General features: G+C 39.5%; 1 protein-coding gene across 8 annotated transcripts in view; it reads left to right on the plus strand.

Annotated features, from left to right (window-relative positions):
• The window catches only part of RPS6KC1 (ribosomal protein S6 kinase C1), a 215,744-nt gene that overhangs the window by 32,355 nt on the left and 157,870 nt on the right, over positions 1 to 25,519 (plus strand). Inside the window, exon 2 of one of the 8 annotated variants that reach the window (XM_029227682.1) lies at positions 19,765 to 20,058. The exons of 6 other annotated variants lie outside the window; for them this stretch is intronic. In XM_029227682.1, coding sequence (XP_029083515.1) covers positions 20,049 to 20,058 — 10 coding nt within the window. In that variant the 5' untranslated portion in view covers positions 19,765 to 20,048. Of the gene's footprint in view, positions 1 to 19,633; positions 20,059 to 25,519 lie in introns of those variants that run through there. One more of the 8 variants, XM_029227681.1, reaches the window with a different exon arrangement.

Raw genomic sequence — 25,519 nt, forward strand, 5'->3', positions numbered from 1 at the left:
GGCCAGTATCTCTGATGAGCATAGATGCAAAAATCTTCAACAAAATATTAAACAAATTGAATACAACAATACATTAAAAGGATAATACACCAAGATCAAGTGACATTCCTTCCAGGGATACAAGGATGGTTCAGTGTCTGCAAATCAATTAACGTTCTACACCACATTAATGAAACGAAGGATAAAAATCATATGATCATTTTGATAGATGCAGAAAAAGCATTTGACAGTTTTCAATATCCATTTATGATTAAAACTTTCAATAAAATAAAATGGGTACAGAAGAAATGTACCTAAACATAAACGTATCTAAACATAATAAAGGCCATATATGACAAACTCATAGCTACCATCATATTCAGTGGTGAAAAACTGAAAGGTATTCTTCCATCAGTGGGATCAGGATGCCTGCTGTTGCCACTCTTATTCAACATAGTATGGGAAGTCCTACCCAGAGCAGTTAGGCAAGAAAAAGAAATAAAAGCCATCCAAATTGGAAAGGAAGTAAAACTGTCACTATTTGCAGATGACATGATTTTATATATAGAAACCCCTAAAGATTTCACCAAAAAACTATTAGAAATATTAAACGAATATAGTAAATTTGCAGGGTAGGAAATAAAAGTACAAAACTCTGTTGCATTTTTATACCCTAACAATTAACTAGCAGAAAGAGAAATTAAGAAAACAGTCCCATTTATAATCCCAACAAAAAGAATAAAATACCTAGGAATAAACTTAACCAAGGAGGTGACAGATTTGTACGCTGAGAACTGTAAGGCATTGTTGAAAGAAATTGAAGAAGACACAAAGTAATGGAAAGATATCCCATGGATTGGAAGAATTAACATTGTTAAAGTGTCCATATTACCTAAAGCAATCTACAGATTCAATGCAATCACTGTCAAAATCTCAACATTTTTCACAGAAATTGAACAAAAAATCCTAAAATTTGTATGGAATCACAAAAGACCCAGAACAGCCAAAATAATCCTGAGAAAAATGAACAAAGCTGGAGATATCACACTCCCTGATTTCGAATTATACTACAAAGCCGTACTAATCAAAATAGCATGTTATTGGCAGAAAACAGGCACACAGATCAATGGGACAGAATTGAGAGCCCAGAAATAAACCCAAACATATATGGATAACGAATTACAACGAAGTAGCCAAGAAAGTACAGTGGAGAAAGGAAAGTCGCTTCAATAAATGGTGTTGGGAAAACTGGATAGACACATGCAAAAGAATGAAACTAGACCACTATTTTATACCATGCACAGAAATTAACTCAAAATGGATTAAAGATTTGAATGTCAGATCTGAAAGCATAAAATTCCTAGAAGAAAGCATAGGCAGTACTCTCTTTGATATTAGTCTTAGCAATAATTTTTTGGATATGTCTCCTCAGGCACAGGAAATAAAGGCAAAAATAAATGGGATGACATCAAACTAAAAAGCTTCAGCACAGCAAGTGAAACCATTAACAAAATGAAAAGACAACTTACTGAGTGGGAGAAGGTACTTGCAAATCGTATATCTGATAAAGGGTTAATATCCAAAATATATAAAGAACTCATACAACTCAACAACAAAGAAAACCAAACAGCCTGATTAAAAAATGGGCAGAAAATCTGAATAGATCTTTTTCCAAAGACATACAGATGTCCAACAGGCACATAAAAGATGTTCAACATCACTAATTATTAGGGAAATGCAAATCAAAATCACAGTTAGGTACCCCCTCATGCTCATTAGAATGGTGATTATCAAAAGTGTTGGAGAGGATGTGAAGAAAAGGGAACCCTCATACACTGGTGGTGGGAAGGTAAATTTGTGCAGCCACAGTGGAAACCAGTGTGGAGATTTCTCAAAAAATTAATAGAAATACCATATGATCCAGCTATTTCACTTCTGGGTATTTATCTGAAGAATATGAAAACACTAATTTGAAAAGATATATGCAGACCTTTGTTTATTGCTGCATTATTTAAAAAATCCATGATATGGAAACAACCTAAATGCCATTGATAGATGGATGGGTGAAGAAGATGTGGTATATATATGCAATCAGATGTTACACAGCCATAAAAAGGTATGAAATCTTGCCATCTGCAAAAGCATGAATGGACCTAGAGGGTATTATGTTAAGTGAAATAAATCAGATGGAGAAAGACAAATACTCAAAAAAAAAAAAAAGCTGTAATTTTCCACTCTACCCATCTTCCTCCCAGTTTTGCTTCTAGAGAGAACTGACTTTTATCTTTTTTATTTTTCATTTCTTGAGTGTGTATTCCATATCTATAATAGTAAGTTTATACCTTTTTTTTTCTTTGACATAACAGCTTATGACATATCTTTTGACTTTTTACTCTGGCAGGTAAGAATTTGACTTAGCCTGTTCCCTTGTATCATTACATAATATTTTTAGTTCCTCTATTGACTGCGTCTCTGTTTCTTGTTCCATAACTATGGACAATACCATTTGTCTCTGTAAGATGAACCTAAGAGCATATTTGTCCTTTCTTTTACCTCTTTAGCCCCTTTCACTACTCAGCGTATTTTAACGTTTGTCAAAGGTGATAGTATTTGTATTCTGTTCAATAATCATTATTAAGATTCAATACTTAATCTGTAGAATGATTTTCAAATCTGCAATTTAATAGACATCATGTGTAACATTTGTATTATTATGACTATGTAAATATTGTTCATTATTATGTTAGGTAGTGTGCCAGAATCACATTTTGTTCTCTAAGTTTAATTGTGATGACTACTGTGACAATGTAGTTTTTTAAAAAACTTTTTTTAACATCTTTATTGGAGTATAATTGCTCCACAATGTTGTGTTAGTTTCTGTTGTATAACAAAGTGAATCAGCTATACATATACATATATCCCCATATCCCCTCCCTCTTGTGTCTCCCTCCCACCTTCCCTAATCCCACCCCTCTAGGTGGTCACAAAGCACTGAGCTGATCTCCCTGTGCTCTGTGGCTGCTTCCCACTAGCTATCTATTTTACATTTGGTAGTGTATATATGTCCATGCCACTCTCTCACTTTGTCCCAGTTTACCCTTCCCCCTCCCCATGTCCTCAAGTCCATTCTCTACATCTTTATTTCTGTCCTGCCCCTAGGTTCGTTAGAACCTTTTTTTCTTTCTTTTTAGATTCCATATGTATGTGTTAGCATACAGTATTTGTTTTTCTCTTTCAGACTTACTTCACTCTGTATGACAGACTCTGGGTCCATCCACTTCACTACAAATAACTCAATTTCATTTCGTTTTATGGCTGAGTAATATTTCATTGTGTATATGTGCCACATCTTCTTTATCCATTCATCTGTTGATGGACACTTAGGTTGCTTCCATGTCCTGGCTATTGTAAATAGAGCTGAAATGAACATTGTAGTACGTGACTCTTTCTGAATTATGGTTTTCTCACAGTATATGCCCAGTAGTGGAATTGCTGGGTCATATGGTAGTTCTATTTTTAGTTTTTTAAGGATCCTCCATACTGTTCTCCATAGTGGCTGTATCCATTTACATTACCACCAACAGTGCAAGAGGGTTCCCTTTTCTCCACACCCTCTTCAGCATTTATTGTTTGTAGATTTTTTGATGATTGCCATTCTTACCTGTGTGAGGTGATACCTCATTTGTAGGTTTTTTTTTTTTTTTTTTTTTTTTTTTTTTGCGGTACGCGGGCCTCTCACTGTTGTGGCCTCTCCTGTTGCGGAGCACAGGCTCTGGACGTGCAGGCTCCGGACGCACAGGCTCAGCAGCCACGGCTCACGGGCCCAGCCGCTCCGTGGCATGTGGGACCTTCCCGGACCGGGGCATGAACCCGTGTCCCCTGCATCGGCAGGCGGACTCTCAACCACTGCGCCACCAGGGAAGCCCTCATTTGTAGTTTTGATTTGCATTTCTCTAATGATTAGTGATGTTGAGCATCCTTTCATGTGTTTGTTGGCAATCTGTCTGTCTTCTTTGGAGAAATGTCTATTTAGGTCTTCTGCCCATTTTTGGATTGGGTTGTTTGTTTTTTTGATATCGAGCTGCATGAGCTGCTTGTATATTCTGGAGATTAATCCTTTGTCAGTTGCTTCATTTACAAATATTTTCTCCCATTCTGAGGGTTGTCTTTTGGTCTTGTTTATGGTTTCCTTTGCTGTGCAAAAGCTTTTAAGTTTCATTAGGTCCCATTTGTTTATTTTTGTTTCCATTTCTCTAGGAGGTGGGTCAAAAAGGATCTTACTGTGATTTATCAAAGAGTGTTCTTCCTGTGTTTTCCTCTAGGAGTTTTATAGTGTCTGGCCTTACATTTAGGACAATGTAGTTTTAATAGCGTATTTTTTTCTTATACTACATAGGTAAGTCAAATTCATGCTGCATGCTAGTTTGCTAAATATTTGGACCGTGCCTTTTGTGGTAGACAGTCTCCAAGATGGCCACCTGTAATCCTCCTCTCCTGCTAGTTACACATTGGTGTCTTCTCTTCCCAGGGATTGGTCTTTGGAACCAGTAGCATAAGGAAAAGTGACAGTATGTCATTTCTGAGATTAGGCTGTAAAGGCCATGGCTTCTCTCTTGGGGATGTTCCCTCCCTCTCTCTCTCATTACTTGCTCTGAGGTTTACCAGCTTTCATATTGTAAGGACACTCATGCAGCCTATGACGAGGCCCCCATGGAGAGGAACAGAGGGCAACAGCCAACACCCTGCAGGCATCTGACACCTGGCACAACCATGTGAATGAACTTAGATGCAGATTCTCCAGTCCCTGTAGAACTTTGAGGTGACTGCAACACTGACTGACAGCTTGACTGCAGCCTCATGAGAGACCTTGAGCTAGAACCATCCAGCCAAGCCACTTTTGGATTCCTAACTATCAGAGTTTGTGTGAGATACTAATGTTTATTGTCGTAGGCTGCTAAGTTTGGGGGTAGTTTGTTACATAGCAATGACTACTTAATAGATTTTTTTTTTTTTAACCTGTAAGTAGAGTGCTGTTATGAGAAAAACCAAAAGATGTGGAGAGTGGCTTTGGAATGAGCCATGGGCTTTGAGGAGAGTGTGAGGGCCTGAAGTGTCCTGAAGAAGCTGTTCATAGAAGCTTCACGGTCGTTGATAAGACTGCAGGTGAGGGTTTGCAGGAAAATCAGGTAACTGTTACTGGAAATTAGAGGAAGGTAGTGGATCCTTCTTATGTAGTTGCAGAAAGTCTAGCCACATGGTTGCATACAGTTATTTGGAAAGTAGAAAATGTACCAAAGAAGAGGGTAATGTAGCTAAGGAGATTTCCAACCAGAGTGTTTAATAAGTATGGTGTGGTTTCTTCTTGCTGCTTTTAGTAAAATGTGAGAGGAGAGAGAAATTAAAGGAAGGATTGTTTTTGTGGTGGCTTAAAACAATAGAACTTTATTTTCTTGCAGTTCTGGGGGCCAGAAGTCTGAAATAAGTATCTTTGGGCAGAAATCAAGGCGTCAGCAGGGCCTAGAACCTCTAGGGAAGAATATGGTCCTTGCCTCTTTCAGTTTTTGGTGACTGGGTATGTTCCTTGGCTTGTGCCAGCATCATGTCAATCTTCAAAGCCCTCATCTTCAAACCTCTGTCTGCTTCATCTTCATATTGCCTTCTCTGTGAAATCTCTCTCTGTTTCTCTCTTATAAGAACATTTGTGATGGCATTTAGTGCCCACCCTGATAACTCAGGATAATCTCAAGATCCTTAATCAAAAGTGCAAAGACTCTTTGTCCAAATAACATATCATCTACAAGTTCCAGGAATTTGGACCTGGTATCTTTGGGGTCATTTTTTAGACTATCGCATATATTCACCTTCCTCCCTCCCTCCATGTCTCCATCCCTCTCTCCCTTCCTTCTTCCTTCCTTTCTTCCAAAACTTTTAAGATCATGAATATATCCTGCTCTTTTACAAAATTGCCTCTTAGATTTAGCATCCATTGATTCTTACATGAACCAATGTTTGCATGATGGCTACAAAATAATGATTTTTCCAGTTCCAGCACCCCTTCCACATTAATGATTATCCTCCCTTCTCACTTTATCTGTGTATCTTTGTTAACTATTCTTCTTTTTACTTGTATCTGTTTATCTGTCTATACAGCTGTATGTCTGTGTATTGTATCTGTCTGTATATTTATCCATCTATCCATTATTTATTTGGACACATATACTTATTTTTTTCCCCTAATAGTTTAGAATTCATTAATGTACTTAATTATTTTGATGCTCAAATTGTCCTAGTTTTGACCAGTAGGAGACCTTTTACTCTGGCTTTTCTGTCCTTGTAACTTCTTCCTATCGAATTTTTTTTTTTAAAGTACTTCTTACTTTTAGGCATAAGAAGATGTTCATTGCTCATCTTGAATTTATTATGCTCCAGCCCTGGAATCAGCCGTCTTTTCACAGAGCCCTGGTTGCTTTTTGTGGGGAATGATTTTAGAAACTATGTTAGTTATCAATTTATTGCATTTTAGCTCCAAATCAACCTTTTATTGCCTTATTGGACCTACTGTTCCAACTGGCATGTATAAACTTAATCTGCAGAGGGTGTTGGAGGGACCCTGCAGGAGATAGGGTTTGGGTGTACTTCTGTTCCTGCTTGCTGTGTTGCCAGTGGCATGTGCGTGTGTGGGCTGCCCCGTGTGCTCATCCTCTAGCAAATTTTGTTGCCAGTTCCTGTCTGGGGCTTCCTGCCTTCCACCCTTGGCCTGCTGACACCACAGCAAAATTTCTTGTTTGCCAGCCTGCAGTTCCTTGCGCACCGACTTTGGCCCTCCTGCTATGGAACAGGTGTGGCTCGGGCAGCCCAGCTAACTTCTCTTACCCAGTGTGCTGCAGCCACAGTGTCCATGAGATCTGAAGTCCAGCCTTGGGGACGAGGCGCCCCTTACAAGTACTGCCTTTGGTTTTCTCTCTCCACCCTAGGATATTCCTTATAGTTCTCTTTTATTCCTTCTTAGTAGTTAATCTTGTGTAAATAGTTAATAATTCTTTGTAAGACTTTTCCTGTTCAAATTGCTCTGTGGATTCCATTTTTTGGCTGGACTCTGGCTGCCACAGAGACGAAAGAGACAACTGCCTGGGCAGTAGATAAGCTCATGGTAGCTTGCTTTTAGGCTCTTTCAGCTGCTATAGTTGGGAAACACAATGCATTTATGTACATACATGTTACAATGCATACATAATACATACTTCCATTCATATACAAACCTGCATACATACATGTATATGTACACATGTATTTTTATATTCACGTACATATACATATTTCAGAGTTGTTTATGATAGCTTTTGCCAAACAAATTTTTATATGTTCAGTTCTATTCTTTTTTTTTTTTTTTTTTGCGGTACGCGGGCCTCTCACTGTTGTGGCCTCTCCCGTTGCGGAGCACAGGCTCCGGACGCGCAGGCTCAGCGGCCATGGCTCACGGGCCTAGCCGCTCCGCGGCATGTGGGATCCTCCCGACCGGGGCACGAACCCGTGTCCCCTGCATCGGCAGGCGGACTCTCAACCACTGTACCACCAGGGAAGCCCTTCAGTTCTATTCTTGCATGCCCCTCCACTAACCTCCCTGCCAAGATTTTGCAGTTTTGGTCCTGATTAGAAAGGTCTCCCATACCTACGTTTGCTTGTAAGATGATTTTTATAGCTTAAAAAGTTCTTTTTAATATCCATGTGAAATTTATATTTGAATGGGATATCAGATGATACTCCATTTTACTGTTCTTTCAGATGGTTAGGTATCTGTTATAAGATCATTTATTAAATAATCCATATTTTTCCTAGTGAAATCTTTGTTATACTTTTCATATGCGTTGCCATGAATTAAAGGTTTTTTTCTTTTGTGGCATTTGTCTATTTTTACATTAATTCCTGTTTCTATACCATGTTGATTTTCGTATAATGGCTTTAGAGAGTATGTTTTGATACCAACTATATTTCTCATCAACACTGGGGAAATTGCTGCCTTTCAGGATCACCCTGGAATTCCTGGGGCTCTTACATTGGTACTTCTTGGTTTTAAGAAGCCGTGCCAGTTATCCATTTATTGCCTCTTAGCTTCAGGTCCCTTTTTTTTTTTTTTTTGGCCATGCTGCGAGGCTTGCAGGTTTTTAGTTCCCCAACCAGGGTTTGAACCCGTGCCCTCGGCAGTAAAAGCGCAGAGTCCTTACTACTGGACCTCCAGGGAGTTCCCCTTCAGGTCCCTTCTTTCATTTCCCGTTCTGCATTAATGGCTTGGACTCTGTAAGCATTTTCCTTTACAGTGAGTATGCAGTTAAGCTTCACAGTAGAGGACACTGGAGGGGCATTGTGGGAGGGTGAGGTCTTTTCTTCTTTCCAGTGTTCTATGGGCTTTGTTTTTCATTTTGCTTTTGCTGCACCGTTGCCAGAGGCATCTGCCTCAGCTGTATACCTAGAGCTCAGGCTCCTGATAAGCTTGCAGCCCCAGCCAATTGACGGCCATCTAGCTGAGCACACCAAGGTCCCCCAGACCTATTGGAGAATGGGCTTCAGACTCTGACTTCCTCTGTGTACCTGCCTCTCAGCTTCAGCCTGCTAGCACCCTGTACCCCTCCTGACAGGGACACTGTAGACCTAAGGCCTTGTTGCCCTGCAGGTGAACAGATTCTTGATGCCCCTCTCCTTCTCCATGCATGTCTGACAGCTTTGGCCTGCCTTTATTACTTCAGAAAGTCATTTCCTGTGGCCTTCCCGACACTGCCACTGTGTCTCCCAGGCCTTGCATTACCTTGCTTGTGAGTGGGCTCCCAGCACTGTGACTGTCTTGTTGCCCACCCGCCAGACTTGTCCCTTCTGAAGTCTGCAGGGGTCTTTCCTGGCAACTGTGGACCAGTTCTGGCCCGGGAAACCCAGCAAATGTCTCCCCCATCCAGTGGCTCTAACCATACCTTTTCCAAGAAGATCTGAGTCCTAACCTTGGGGAGGGCTTTCCCCTTCCAATTTTTTTCTTCCTTGGGTACCCTGGGGTATTCTTTAGAGTTCTCTTTTCATTTAGAATTTCATTTTTCCATTGTCATGGTTAATAGTTCTTTATATTAAACTTTTCCTGTTCCAATTACTGTGTGGTTTTGATCTCTTGACTGAACCCTACTGTCTGTCTTTCATTTTAGAAGAATTCTGGATGATCTGATGTTATCTTGTCTCCATTGGCTAAGAGTCCACGTGGCACAGGGATTTCTTCATTCTGATTTGACTGCAGGACCACAGTACTAACTGAGCTTCACACCTGCTTCCTCAGGATATTCAGCACGTTTTAACAGCTCCTTGAGATCTGGGCACAAGATGCAGAGAATCTTACATAGTATAGCAACATCAGTGGCATTTATGCCAGGATAAAGTGGTCATCGAAAGCTTCTTGCTACAATTATTTAATTTTAATAAATACTAAATATTAACAATTTATGATATATAGTGATATTTTGAAATATAAGTAATAGCAAGAAGTATCTTGGATGCATAATTAAAAAGGTGAAAAACAATTGAGGGATGTGGGCAGCTGGTCACTAGCAATAGAACCATTAGTCCTGATGGGTCCATCCACTCATTCCGTTCTCCTATTAAGCATTAGGGGGATCCACAAGCTCTTTGTTATCATAGGCTATTAACCTTTGACTGCTTGCTTTTGGCCTTTGAGTCCAGACATTCCGTTGGTGCTCCACATTTCTGTTGCCTTTTGTTCATAGTTACTATCCAAGATCTATGGTTCCCTACGTTTTTTCTTGACACCTGTCCTGATTAAAGTTGCAGCTGGTTACATGCCACAAATCTGTTATTAATAGAGTCTTCTCTGATAAATTTCAGTTTAGCTCTTAATTATCTGGAAATTTTATGGGCACATTTAATTCAAGAAACATTTTAGAAATAAGCACTGTGGATACAATGACTCAATCTCTGTCTTCTAAGACACTTAGAGTCTCATAGTTGAAGTGAGCATCATGATCCAGAAGTGCTTTAGGATGTGGCATTCTTACTGTCAAGTTTTTAAATCTTGTGGCACTCTACTTTTATTATGAAGATGCAAATAATTTAAAAATAGACTAATCTGAGGAGTTTTAAGAATCATACTTCTAAATCCACATCAAAAAGTTTTTTTTCTTTTGTATTCTGAAAGTAAAGAAACCTCCCTCATGTTGTACTTAACTGTCTTTTCCTCCCCCTTTCAACTCTAAGCTGTGTTGTTTAGAGACTGCTTTATTCTTACTTATGGATATATCTTCAGCATGTAGGACCATGCCTAACATATAAATGCTTGAAAAATAAATTGAGTAAAAAGAAAATGAGTGAAGATTTAAGAATTGGAGTAGTTATAGGCAATGATATTAAAAGTCAGTCACGGGCTTCCCTGGTAGCATAGTGGTTAAGAATCCGTCTGCCAATGGCAGGGGACACAGGTTTGAGCCCTGGTGTGGTAAGATCCCACATGCAGTGGAGCAACTAAGCCCATGAGCCACAACTACTGAGCCTATGCTCTAGAGCCTGCGAGCCACAACTACTGAGCCTGTGTGCTACAATTACTGAAGCCCTCGCACCTAGAGCCCGTGCTCTGCAACAAGAGAAGTCACTGCGATGAGAAGCCCGCACACCACAACGAAGAGTATCCCCTGCTCGCCGCAACTAGAGAAAGCCTGCACACAGCAGCAAAGACCCAATGCAGCCCACCCCCCCAAAAAAAAAGTCAGTCTCATGGCAGAAATTTAAAAGTTTGATTATAGCTACTATGGGGAAATAGATACAGGAAGAGTAGAAATTTGACCAGGTTGGGGAGGACAATTTGGAATATACCTTTTCCTGTTTTTGGTAAATTTTACTACACATCTATTCTCATGTCTACACAGGAGATATTTATCAGATTATTAGATGCTTTGGCTTCAGAAGTCTCCTTTACACTCTTAAAAATTATTGAAGCTTGAAGATTGTATTTGGTTATATCTCTTAATATTTACCATACTAGAAGTTTAAAAATATTATTGTACTAAATTAAGAATAAAAACACACTTAACATGTTAATATTTTTATGAAAAATGATTTTTCCAAAGCAAAAAAACTAGAGGAGTACTATTAGTTTACTTTTGCGAACCTCCAATGCCTGTATTAAAAGAAGACAGCTGATTCTTTTTTTTAAAATAAATTTATTTATTTTATTTATTTATTTTTGGTGCGTTGGGTCTTCTTTGCTGTGCGGGCTTTCTCTAGTTGCGGCGAGCAGGGGCTACTCTTCATTGCGGTGTGTGGGCTTCTCATCGCGGTGGCTACTCTTGCTGCGGAGCACGGGCTTTAGGCGCGCTTTAGGGTTTCAGTAGTTGTGGCTTGCGGGCTCTAGAGCGCAGGTTCAGTAGTTGTGGTGCACGGGCTTAGTTGCTCTGTGGCATGAGGGCTCAAACCCATGTCCCCTACCTTGGCAGGCGGATTCTTAACGACTGCCCCACCAGGGAAGTCCCAACAGCTGATTCTTGTATCTGCTTCTGGATTCAGTCTGTGGTGGTGGTTTTGGTTGAAGTATATGACGAAAATTTAGGGTCACACAGATGATGTAGTTGAAAAAGGGAGGAGTATTTTAATAGCTCTTCAGATAATTGAAGATATTCTTTGATACATAGAGCTTGACACTGGTAAATTCCTCCTTTTTTCTGTTATTGAAGTCTAGCTGATTTACAATATTATGTTAGTTTCAGGTGTACAACATAGTGCTTTGATATTTTTAAAAATTATACTCTATTTGAAGTTATAAAATGTTGGCTATATTCTCTGTGCTGTACATTACATCCTTGTATCTTATTTATTTTATGCCTAGTAGTTTGTACCTCTTAATTCCCTACCCCTATATTGCCCCTCCCCTCAACCTTGTCTCCACTGGTAACCATTAGTTTGTTCTATGTATCTGTGTGTCTGTTTCTGTTTTGTCATACTCATTTGTTTGTTTTATTTTTTAGATTCTACATGTAAGTGAAAATATACAGTATTTGTCTTTCTCTGCCTTATTTCGCTAAGCGTAATACTTTCCAGGTACATCCATGTTGTTACATATGGCAAAATTTATTCTTTTCTATGACTGAGTAGACAGCGGTAATTTCTTATTCTTTTATTAACATTTTTTTAATTGGAGTATAATTGCTTTAGAATGTTGTGTTAGTTTCTGCTGTAGAATGAAGTGAATCAGCTGTATGTCTACCTATATCTCCTACCCCTTGGACTTCCCTCCCCCGCCCCCCCATCCCACCCATCTAGGTCGTCACAGAGCACCAAACTGAGCTTTCTGTGCTTTATAGCATGTTCCTACTAGCTATCAGTTTTACGCATGGTAGTGTATATATGTCAATCGTAGTCTCCCAATTCGGCCCACCTTCCCCATCACCCCCTGGGTCCACATGTCTGTTCTGTACATCTACATCTCTATTCCTGCCCTGCAAATAGGTTCGTCTCTACCATTTTTCTATATTCCACATATATGTGTTACTATATGATATTTGTTTTTCTCTTTCTGGCTTACTTCATTCTGACTGACAGACTCTAGGTCCATCCACATCTCTACAGATGACCCAATTTCGTTCCTTTTTATGGCTGAGTAATATTCCATTGTATATATGTGCCACATCTTCTTATCCGTTCATCTGTCATTGGACATTTAGGTTGTTTCCATGTCCTGGCTATTGTAAATAGTGCTGCAATGAACATTGGGGTACATGTGTCCTTTTGAATTATGGTTTTCTCAGGGTATATGCCCAGTAGTAGGATTGCTGGGTAATACGGTAGTTCTATTTTTAGTTTTTTAAAGAACCTCCATACTGTTCTCCATAGTGGCTGTACCAATTTACATTCCTACCAGCAGTGCAAGAGGGTTCCCTTTTCTCCACACCCTCTCCAGCATTTACTGTTTATAAATGTTTTGACGATGGCCAGTGTGAGGTGATACCTCATTGTAGTTTTGATTTGCATTTCTCTAATAATTAGTGATGTTGAGCATCTTGTCATGTGCCTCTTGGCCATCTGTATGTCATCTTTGGTGAAATGTCTATTTAGGTTTTCCACCCATTTTTTGATTGGGTTGTTTGTTTTTTTGATATTGAGCTCCATGAGCTGTTTGTATATTTTGGAGATTAATCCTTTGTCTGTTGATTCATTTGCAAATATTTTCTCCCATTCTGAGGGTTGTCTTTTCATCTTGTTTATTGTTTCCATTGCTGTGCAAAAGCTTTTAAGTTTCATTAGGTCCCATTTGTTTATTTTTGGTTTATTTTCATTACTCTAGGAGGTGGGTCAAAAAAGATCTTGCTGTGGTTTATGTCAAAGAGTGTTTTTCCTTTGTTTTCCTCAAAAGTTTTGTAGTGTCCGGTCTTACATTTATGTCTTTAATCCATTTTGAGTTTATTTTTGTGTATGGTGTTAGGGAGTGTTCTAATTTCATTCTTTTACATGTAGCTGTCCAGTTTTCCCAGCACCACTTATTGATGAGGCTGTCTTTTCTCCATTATATGTTCTTGCCTTATTTGTCATAAAGTAGGTGACTATATGTGTGTGGGTTTATCTCTGAGCTTTCTATCCTGTACCACTGATCTATATTTCTGTTTTTGTGCCAGTACCATGCTGTCTTGGTTACTGTAGCTTTGTAGTATAGCTTGAAGTTGGGGAGCCTGATTCCTCCAGCTCCATGTTTTTTTCCCTCAAGATTGCTTTGGCTATTCAGGGTCTTTTGTGTTTTCATACAAATTTAAAAATTTTTTGTTGTAATTCTGTGAAGAATGCCACTGGTAATTTGATAGGGATTGCATTGAAAATGTAGATTGCTTTGGGTAGTATAATCATTTTCACAAATCTGATTCTTCCAATCCAAGAACATGGTATATTTCTCCTATCTGTTTATGTCATCTTTGATTTCTTTCATCAGCGTTTTATAGTTTTCTGAGTACAGGTCTTTTGCCTCCTTAGGTAGGTGTATTCTTAGGTATTTTATTCTTTTTGTTGCGATGGTAAATTGGATTGTTTCTTTAATTTCTCTTTTTGATCTTTTGTTGTTAGTGTGTAGGAATGCAAGAGATTTCTGTGCATTAATTTTGTATCCTGCAACTTTACCAAGTTCATTGATTAGTTCTAGTAGTTTTCTGGTGGCATCTTTAGGATTTTTAATGTATAATATGTCATCGGCAAACAGTGACAGTTTTACTTCTTTTCCAATTTGTATTCATTTCATTTCTTTTTCTTCTCTGATTGCCATGGCTAGGACTTCCAAAACTATGTTGAATGAGTGGCAAGAGTGGACATCCTTGTCTTGTTCCTGGTCTTAGTGGAAATGCTTTCAGTTTATCACCAATGATGTTTGGTGTGGGTTTGTCATATATGACCTTTATTATGTTGCAGTAGGTTCCGTCTGTGCACATTTTCTGGAGAGTTTTTATCATAAATGGGTGTTGAATTTTGTTAGAAGCTTTTTCTGTACCTGTTGAGATGATCATATGGTTTTTATTCCTTAATTTGTTAATATGGTGTATCACATTGATTTATTTGCATATATTGAAGAATACTTTCATTCCTGGGACAAATCCCACTTGATCATGATGTATGATCCTTTTAAAGTGTTGTTGGATTCTGTTTGCTAGTATTTTGTTGAGGATTTTTGTGTCTATGTTCATCGGTGATATTGATCTGTGATTTTCTTTTTTTGTGATATCTTTTTCTGGTTTTGGTATCAGGGTGATGGTGGCCTCATAGAACAAATTTGGGAGTGTTCCTTCCTCTGCAATTTTTTTGAAGAGTTTAAGAAGGATAGGTGTTAGCTCTTCTTTAAATGTTTGGTAGAATTTGCCTGTGAAGCCATCTGGTCCTGGGCTTTTGTTTGTTGGAAGGTTTTTAATCACAGTTTCAACTTCAGTGCTTGTGATTGGTCTGTTTATATTTTCTATTTCTTCCTGGTTCATGCTTGGAAAATTGTACCTTTCCAAGAATTTGTCCATTTCTTTGAGGTTGTCCATTTTAATGGCATATAGTTGTTTGTAGTAGTCTCTTATAATCCTTTGTATTTCTGTGGTGTCAGTTGTGATTTCTCCTATTTCATTTCTAATTTTTTTGATTTGCGCCCTCTCCCTTTTTTTCTTGATGAATCTGGCTAAAGGTTTATCAATTTTGTTTATCTTCTCAGAGAACCAACTTTTACTTTTATTGATCTTTGCTATTGTTTCCTTCGTTTCTGTTTTATTTATTTCTGCTCTGATATTTATGAATTCTTTCCTTCTACTGACTTTGGGTTTTCTTTGTTCTTCTTTCCCTAGTTGCTTTAAGTGTAAGGTTAGATTGTTTATTTGAGATTTTTCTTGTTTCTTGAGGTGAGGTTGAATTGCTATAAACTTCCCTCTTAGAACTGCTTTTGCTGTGTCCCATAGGTTTTGGGTCGTCGTGTTTTCATTGTCATTTGTTTCTAGGTATTTTTAATTTCGTCTTTGTTGTCTTCAGTGATCTCTTGGTTATTTAGTAGCACGCTGTTTAGCCTCCATGTATTTGTGATTTTTTTCAGTCGTTTTCCTGTAATTGATTTCTAATCTCATAGCCTTGTTGTTGGAAAAGATGCTTGATACGATTTCAGTTTTCTTAAGCTTTCCAAGGCTTGATTTGTGACCCAAGATGTATCTAACCTGGAGAATCTTCTGTGTGCACTGAGAAGAAAGTGTATTCTGCCACTTTCGGGTGGACTCTCCTATAAATATCAATTAAATCTATTTGGTCTGTTGTGTCATTTAAAGCTTGTGTTTCCTTATTTATTTTCTGTTTGGATGATCTGTCCGTTGCTGTAAGTGGGGTGTTAAAATCCCTTACAATTATTGTGTTACTGTTGATTTCTCCTTTTATGGTTAGCATTTGCCTTATATATTGAGGTGCTCCTATGTTGGGTGTATAAATATTTATAATTGTTATATCTTCTTTTTGGATTGCTCCCTTGATCATCATGTAGTGTCTTTCCTTATCACTTGTAACAGTCTTTATTTTAAAGTCTATTTTATCTGATATGACTGTTGTTACTCCAGGTTTCTTTTGATTTCCATTTGCATGGAATATCTTTTTCCATCACCTCACTTTCAGTCTGTATGTGTCCCTAGGTCTGAAGTAGGTCTCTTGTAGACAGCATATATATACAGGTCATGTTTTTGTATCCATTCAGCCAGTCTGTGTCTTTTGGTTGGGGCATTTAATCCATTTACATTTAAGGTATTTATCGATATGTATGTTCCTATTACCATTTTCTTAATTATTTTAGGTTTGTTTCTGTGGGTCTTTTTCTTCACCTAGAGAAGTTCCTATGGCATTTGTTGTAAAGCTGGTTTGGTGGTGCCAAATTCTCTTAACTTTTGCTTGTCTGTAAAGGTTTTAATTTCTCCATCAAATCTGAATGAGATCCTTGCTGGGTAGAGTAATCTTGGTTGTAAGTTTTCCTCTTTCATTACTTAAAGTATACCCTGCCACTCCCTTCTGGCCTGCAGAGTTTCTGCTGAAAAACCAGCTGATAACCTCATGGGGATTCCCTTGTATGTTATTTTTTGCTTTTCCCTTGCTGCTTTAAATATTTTTTTCTTTGAATTTAATTTTTGATAGTTTGATTAATATGTGTGTTGGTGTGTTTCTCCTAGGGTTTATCCTGTATGGGACTCTTTGTGCTTCCTGGACTTGGGTGGCTATTTCCTTTTCCACATTAGGGAAGTTTTTGACTATAATCTCTTTGAATATTTTCTCAGACTCTTCCTTTTTCTGTTCTTCTGGGACCCCTATAATTCGAATGTTGGTGCGTTTAGTGTTGTCCCAGAGGTCTCTGAGATTGTCTTCAATTCGTTTCATTCTTTTGTCTTTATTCTGCTCCTCGGCAGTTATTTCCACCATTCTGTCTTCCAGCTCACTTATTCATTCTTCTGCCTCAGTTATTCTGCTGTTGATTCCTGCTAGTGTATTTTTAATTTCATTTATTGTGTTGTTCATCTCTGTTTGTTCTTTAGTTCTTCTAGGTCTTTCTTAAATATTTCTTGTATTTTCTTGATCTGTGCCTCCATTCTGTTTCTGAGATTTTGGATCATTTGTACTATCATTACTCTGAATTCTTTTTCAGGTAGGTTGCTTATTTCCTCTTCATTTATTTGGTCGTAGGTTTTTACTTTGCTTCTTTATCTGTAACATGGTTTTTTGTTGTCTCATTTTTTTTTTTTTTTTAATGGGTGGGACTGTGTTCCTGTCTTACTGGTTGTTTGGCCTGAGGCTTCCAGCACTGGAGTTTGTAGGCTGTTGGGTAGAGCCAGGTGTTGGTGGTGAGATGAGGACCTCCGGGAGACCTCAGTCTGATTAATATTCCTTGGGGTCTGAGGTTCTCTGTTAGTCCAGTGGTTCGGACTCAGAGCTCCTAGCACAGGGGCTCAGGCCCAACCCCTGGCCCGTGAACCAAGATCCCTCAAGCCACGCGGGGTGGCAAAGAAAAAGAAAGGGAGGAGACAATAACAAAGAGTAAAAAATAAAATAAGATTAGAAAACTAACAGATATGTTATAAAAAATAAAAATATAGATGAAACAATAACAAGATAAGACAGATCCACAGTAGCAAGATAGAGGGAAAAGAAAAACAAGCAGAAAAGGCCTTGGCTGTGGGGGGTGGGGCTTAGGCAGGGGTTTGGATTAGGTGGGGGTGGGGTCTAGGTTTAGGACCCATGGCCCTGGGAGGATGGGGGTGGGGCATAGGCTCAGTGCAGCCAGAGGGGCCCTGGAGTGCCTCTGGCCTCGGAGTGTGGATGATGAGGCCCAGGACCTCAGCAGGGTCCCCAGGGTCGGATTGGTTGGGGAAATGTTAGCCGCGCTTCTCCCCACTGATCCTCCCATCCCAGAGTGTCCCTCCCCGTTCGCCTCTACTCTTCTCCCCTCCTCCCCCTGCCACGCCCCTAGGACCCACATGGCTGGAGGGGATCTTGGATGATCGCGGACCAGGCCCGGGACCCCAGCAGGCTCCCCGGCCCCGAGTGGGCAGGGGAAACGCTAGGCACGTTCCTCCCGATCCTCCATTCCTGGAGGGTCCCTTGTCTTCCTCTCTCCTTTTCCCCCACCACCTTGCTCCCATGCCCCTACGGCTCACACGGTTGGAGGGTGCCCTGCAAGGTAGAGGACCAGGCCGGGGGGCCCAGCAGGCCTCCCGGGGCCTGCCTAGGTGGGGGAAATGCAAGCTGCGTTACCTCCCTGATCCTCTGATCCCTGAGGGTCCCTCCCCATTCGCCTCTCCTCTTCTTTCCCCACCGTCCCTCCCACGCCCCCAGGACCCACATGGCCAGAAGTGGCCTCGGAGGGCAGAGAACCTGGCCTGGGACCCCAGCAGGCTTCCCAGGGCCCGATTGGGCAGGGGAAACGCTAGCCGCTTTCCGCTCTGATCCTCTGAACCCCCAAGGGTCTCTGAAGGCTTGGGAACCCCTTCCCTCCCCCAGCCACCCCTCAGGGGTGCTGTTCCCATTCGGCCTCTACTTCTCCTCCCCCCTTGCTCCCCCCTACGTCCTACCTTATCACTTGGGGGTTCCTCCTGTCCCCTTGGGTGTTTAGGTCCCCCACCAGCATCTGGTTAGGTGCCCTAGTTGTGGGGGGATGCAAACTCTGCATCCTCCCACTCTGCCATCTTGACCCTGCCCCCCACAGCGTAATTTCTTAAAGGTTTAATTGCATTATGGAATCTGAAACCCTGTCAATGAACCTTTGGTACTTTGTTGTATTAAAATCCATGAGTCTGGGGACTTCCCTGGTGGTGCAGTGGTTAAGAATCTGCCTGCCAATGCAGGGACATGGGTTCGATCCCTGGTCCGGGAAGATCCCACATGCTGCAGAGCAACTAAGCCCATGGGCCACAACTACTGAGTCTGTGCTCTAGAGCCTGTGAGCCACAACTACTGAGCGCATGCACCACAACTACTGAAGCCCACACGCCCTAGAGCCCGTGCTCTCCAACTGCTGAGCCCACGTGCTGCAATTACTGAAGCCCATGCACTGTAGGACCTGCGTGCCGCAACTACGGAGCCTGCGTGCTGCAGCTGCTGAAGCCCGCACTCCTAGAGCCCGTGCTTCTCAGCAAGAGAAGCCACCACAATGAGAAGCCTGCACATCTCAACGAAGAGTAGCCCCCACTCACCACAACTAGAGAAAGCCCATGTGCAGCAACGAAGACCCAATACAGGCAAAAAAAAAAAAACAAAAACGTAAAAAATTAAAAAAAAATCCATCTGGTCTGTCTTAGATTTGAATGGATATTTTACTTATGCATGAGCTTGTAACATCATGCATTGATCATTTGAAAAAGATTGGTTCCTTGAGTTATGCAGATCTTGAAAATGTTGACCCATTTCATTATATATCAAAAATTGTTAATATCACAGATCTCTAAAGGAAATTTTTTAAGTATTGCGAAGCTGTCAAGCTTATAGTGAATTGACAGCTTGAATTGCATCACTGAAAACAATGCCATTGGTTGTTTTACTTGAAGTGTTAGGCTCAGTTTATTTTTGAGAGAATATCTGTCAAATATCCAAGTCTGAGTAGTTATAGTTTTTTTTTACCCATAGACTTTTAAAAAGAAATGGTCTCAGGGACTTCCCTGGTGGTCCAGTGGTAAAGAATCCACCTTGCAATGCAGGGGACACAGGTTCGATCCCTGGTCAGGGAACTGGAACAGGCAACTAAGCCCGTGTGCCACAACTACTGAGCTCTCATGTCTCACCTAGAGCCCACACGCCACAGACTACAGAGCCCTCTGGAACCTGCACGTCACAACTACATAAGAGAAAACCTGCACGCCACAACTAGAGAGAAGCCCGCGCACCACAACAAAGAGCCTGCACGCTGCAACTAAGACCCGACGCAGCCAAAAATAAAGAAAAAAAAAATAGAAATGGTCTCAAGGATTGAAGTTTAATAAAGTTAATAATTTTTACTGCTTCATCAAGGACATTCTCACGTGAAACTGGCATTTAAAAAAATTTAATATGAGTGAGTGGCAATAAGGAATATGAGTACTAGTAAGTATAGTTTGGTGTCATTGTCTTGATTCATGCCAAGAGGTCAGCAGTTTTACTGCCATTGCTTTTAGATTATCAGTGCAAATGTCAATGTGGTGAAAAATGCAACTTCTGTCTTGGTATTATTATGAAAATGGTTTTGACCTTGTTGATCCCTTAAAAGGCCCTCGGGGGGACCCCCAGGCCCTCGGGGGGACCCCCAGCTGTCTGTGGACCAAACTTTGAGAACACACAGCACATATATGAACACACATATATGTATATACACATGGGTTTCCTTGAAGCATTTTCAATACTGACACTGAATTTTCTCACTGTGTGATTCTATGGATGTGCCATAATTTAGCCAATAAATAGAATTCTGCAGCTATTTGAGATAGACTGATATAGAAAGATGTCCAGTATATTTTTAAGATACAGAAAACAAATGTTGCATAGCAATATGTTTTGTAAGATCCCATCTGTGTTTAAATAGACATACATATTTGTGTGAAGTCATACCTAATGTGTATAACCTGTGATGATGTGGGTGGAGGGATATTTTTACTTTCTGCCTTATACGTTCTGTACTGTGGAATTCAACTGCACCCAAGTAGCTGTAACTTTAATGTTGGGAGATGTACAGCCTGGCTTCTTGGACAATAAGCTTGTCACTGGGTGAAAGGGAGTGGCTTCGGAATTGGTTGAGGTTCTTAGCTATTATTGTCTGTTGCTAGTGGATTATTTTCAGCTTTTCTCCACATCCTTATATATTAAAGAGTGAAATTTTCTTATTAATCTTAGTAAGTGAGCAATTTATCTCTTTCAATAAATGGTACAGTCCATTTGTAATACTTATAGTTGCAGTGAACCTTGCAGGCAGCAGCTGTGGTTGTATGGAGGGAAGTGTTGGTCAATCATCTGTCTTTTAGCTATTCTCTCATTTTTAGTACATAAGCCTCAGCTGCAAAAGAGAGTCCTATTGTAATTTACAGAACCATTGGATATGTAGTTACTCTTCTAGTGTTACAGTGAAAAGAACATGCCTTTTGGAGTCAGATAGATTTAGGCCCAAATCTTCTCTCCATTATTTACTTAACGGTGTGATCTTGTACAGATTAACGTCTGAGCCTATTTTTTTATTGGTGAGTTAGGGATTATAGCTTCCTGTTCTGAGGATCATATCTGTAGTGTGTATAGCTCAGTGCTTGACACAACGTCAGCTACTGTTAGCGCTCATCTGTTGCTCGGTCTGCCTTTCCTCTAATATACTGCACTTTCTCTGTCTCCTTCTTCAGTGTTGCACTGTTCCACTGAGAACGTTCTGGTTAGCCTTTAAGATTTTTAGCTGTCTCATCTTCTAGGAAGTTCTGTTTCCTTTAGGCTGAGTTAGTTGTTTTCCCCTTGTGGTTCTACATCTCACCAATATGACACTTAACTCATTTTATTTTTCTCCAATTTTTTTTAACTTGTAGAATTTTCAAATTTACCAAAAGACCCTAAAGAACAATGTAGTGAACACTTATATACCTTTTGTCCAAGTTCACTGATGAACATTTTGCCACATTTTCCTGTATCTCTGTGTGTGTGTATCATTTTTTTACTGAAGCACTTGAGAATAAGTTGGAGATATTGTGACATTTCATCCCTACTTCCCATATTTCCCCTATAGTCACAATACCATATTATTCAAGGAATTTAGCACTCAAGGAATTTAGCATTGATACAATACTATTATCAAATATGTAGTCAATATTCAGATTTTTCCAGTTATTCTAAAAATGTTTTTTTTAGATTTTTTTCTTTTTTGGATCCAGGATTATGCCTCTAGGTTTGTTTCTTTAATCTAGACTATTCCTTATGCATTCTTTTGGTCTTTCATGACATTGACATTTTTAAAGAGTATGAGACAGTTGTTTTGTAGGTTTCACAATCTTGATCTGATTGTTTTCTCATGATTAGATCATTGTTTTTTGTTTGCTTTGTTACATCTCTCCTCACACTATGATTTCCTGTGAGAAAGGCAAAGCAGTTCCTAACAGATCTAAGAAAGAACTGGCCCGACACTACCTATTTGGTTGACTTTGGTGTTTCTTAAAGTTGGCCTGGCTGTGCTGTTCTTCTGTTGAACGTAAGCAGTTTCACAGAACAGGAACGTTAGACAAGGCCACTCTGTGTCCTTGGATCAAGACTAAAACGAGACCATTCTGTAATCATGTCTGAACACAGACAAAAACATTTTTCAAGTCACATAAATGATCAAGCATATCTTCATCCTGGCTATCGTGATGACTACAGCTTTTTTTCTTATAAATCACAGCCTTAGCCTCTGTTCATTCTTCTTGCCTCATAGTAAGATTTATTAAAATCATAGAATCATAGAATTAGATAGAATTAACAGAATCATAGAATTACTCCTACTTCCTGACAGCATCCAAGCCAGGGCAAACAAAGCCCCACTTCTTTGAATCTTTCCCCAAAGCACCTAACACAGGCTCAAATCCTGTAAGTCCTTTCTAACACCCTCTTAGTGAAATGCCTCAGGGTTCCCCATAGTATACTTTCTCGGAGTCTTAAATCCAGCTTGTTTAACTAGAAGTATGTTCTTGGTGCTGTTGACTAGAGGGAATTCACACCTGAGAACGTTGGCCTCCCTCTTTTTCTTTTTACTCTGTGAATGAATTTTTAATACAGTTAAGAATTAGCACCAAGCTTTTCTGGCTAGTTTCTTACTGGTCAAGGATAACTTTTAGTTTTTTATAATCAGTTTTTGGTCACCGGCATTTGCATTTAAAAAAAGTTGTGAACGCTGCTTTCAGGAGGTGTTCTACTTAATTAAAAAAACATAGAGAAAATCTCAAAGGCAGCTTATAAATCAAAGAGAGAGACTTTACTTCCGATGCTTTACCAGCTTTGTTAGAAGGTTTTGGTTTAATTTTCCTTTTGCAGCTTTTAATAGCAGACCACTGTTCAGTAATTTGGAAGTGGTGGAGTGGCTTAAAGATAATATGTACATACTCACACACAAATAATATAGTATGTAATATTGTATAATAAACCTCAGGAAAAATTTGTTTTACGTTTTCTATCACAATTACGTATAAATTTTCTACTCTGTTCACAGGAAAATAAAAAAATTTCCATTCCTGTGAATGGAAATTTAAAGCACTGTTAAGAGAAGCACCTGTTTATTAATTTCTCTTTGTTGTTGCCTTTTAAGGGAGGTTGATGATATTAAAAGATTAACAGTTTGAGAATAGCCATTAGTGTGTTGTCTACCATTAGAATCTTGCTAACTCTTAATCTAATTTTCAAATTAGGTGGCTTTGTAACATATATTAGGGCCAGTAGTTACTGCATTAAAATTCATCTGCTTATCTTCGTGCTGCCAATACTGTTTTTTGTTGTTGTTATTTTGAAATATCTTAGGAACAAAGAAGTGAGCATGTTCTTTCATCATATTAGTTCTGATGATAGGATTCAGTGTAATTGAACCTTTTAATGCATTAGCCTTTAATTTTGCTTTTACTCCATTCTGAAAAATGTTCTATTTCATCTCTGCTTGTCCAAGTTTAGTGGAATAGAAATGCATAGATCAATAGAAATATAACAAAGACTTAAGCATTTAAATCTAGTTTAATAGGGAGGTGGGATGAGTCATTGATCACACTAGGATTAAAGCAGCTAAATTTTTATGTATTTGTTTCAGCCAGCAAATGAGACTTTTTTAGGATGTCATCAAATATTAGGAAGTTTTTCATTAAAATTTTTCAACAAGTTGTTGGTTCATTTAAAGATAATATCAGGTGGTCTTGTGGGTTGAAGCATAATATAATATGTGCATTTTCTGGATTTCTGTTCTGAGATTGCAGATGCTCACATAAATACTAATTTACAGGTACTGCAGTTTACTTTTTTGTTTAAAGGATAAAAATGTTGGACAATAATCATAAGCACCGATGCATACTTAATTTATTATTTAGGCAAAACAAGGAATAATGGACATTTAGCTGTCATTTTAACCTGTTTGGCCTGCGGTTTTTTTCCCAAGATTGAATATCTTAGATTGTTTTCAGGCCACAGAATTTGCTCTACATGTTAGGGCTCTTAGAAGTTTGTTTCCAGATAATATTATTGATAGGTATGCTAGCAGCATCATTTAAGATGTGTTTTTTGTCATTGGAAGAATTTAATTTAATGTACTTGTTGCGTATGAACTGGGAACTAATAGGAAAGTAGATTTAGCATAATGGATTATATTAGATTTGGTTACTTGTGACAAAACTTAAAACCAGATAGACGTCAATTTTTTTCTCATGGCATAAGCTCTGGAGGTAGGCTATGCAGGGCAGCATAGGAGGCAGGGCAGCTCCAAAATAATCAGGAATCCAAGCTCCTGCCTTGTTGCTATATCATTTTTAACCTCCCACATCATAGTCCTTCTTGGAAAGGGAAAAGGAGATAGAAGAAAAAGCGGGAGGTGGGGAGGTGAGGGTGTATATCAGTTGTCTCTTAAAGAGATTTCTGGTAATCTGCAAAATAACTATTGTTTATATGTTATTGGCCAGAATTTAGTCTGTGTCCACATGTAACTGCAAGGCAAGATGGAAATTATAGTCTTTTTTTTTTTTTCCCTGGGCCGCCATGTACCTAGTTAGAAATTGGGGATTATTTTACTTAGAAAGAAGGCGAGAACAGATATGGGGATAGCAGCTGGCTATCCCAAAGTAAATGAAGTAGCATACTGAATGTTAGGAATCCTCTAATTGATTGCCACTTGCCTGCTAACCTTTACTGGGCCTGGGCTCTTTGAGGATGCTGATACAAGTTACAGATCTTTTCCCTAGAAAAATGTATCTGTGGACATACGTGTGGAGTTTGGTAGGATTGTTGTAACCCATCCATTAAGCATAGGGGGTTGTTTATGGACCCACTGTTAAAATTTCCTTTTTTTTCTTTCTTTTTTTGGCTGTGTCGGGTCTGGCAGCATGTGGGATCTTCGTTGCGGCACGCAGGCTGCTCTCTAGTTGTGGTGTGCAGGTTTTCTCTTCTCTGGTTGTGGCGCGCAGGCTCCAGGGTGCGTGGGCTCTGTAGTTGTGGCATGCGTGTTCCAGAGCGCATGTGCTCTGTAGTTTGTGGCACGTGTGCTCTCTAGTTGTGGCATGCATGCTCAATAGTTGTGGTGCACGGCTTAGTTTCCCTGCAACACGTGGGATCTTAGTTCCCCGACCTGGGATTGATTGGAAGGCGGATTCTTTACCACTGGACCACCAGGGAAGTCCCTAAAATTTCTTATCAGTGAAAGATGACTATCTTCTAGGATAGAATGTTCCACTGTAAGATAGTTCTTTGTGTTAGAAAGTATTTCTCTGCTTTTATTATTCACTCATACAGTCAACAAAAATACATTAGCATGTTCTGTATGCCAGACACTATGATGGTATTTGAAGATTTAAAGACACCATGATTGGTTTATTAAGTG

This window comes from Monodon monoceros, unplaced genomic scaffold (assembly GCF_005190385.1).
Source record: "Monodon monoceros isolate NGI ecotype Baffin Bay Population unplaced genomic scaffold, NGI_Narwhal_1 Super_Scaffold_18, whole genome shotgun sequence".
Taxonomy (NCBI): domain Eukaryota; kingdom Metazoa; phylum Chordata; class Mammalia; order Artiodactyla; family Monodontidae; genus Monodon; species Monodon monoceros.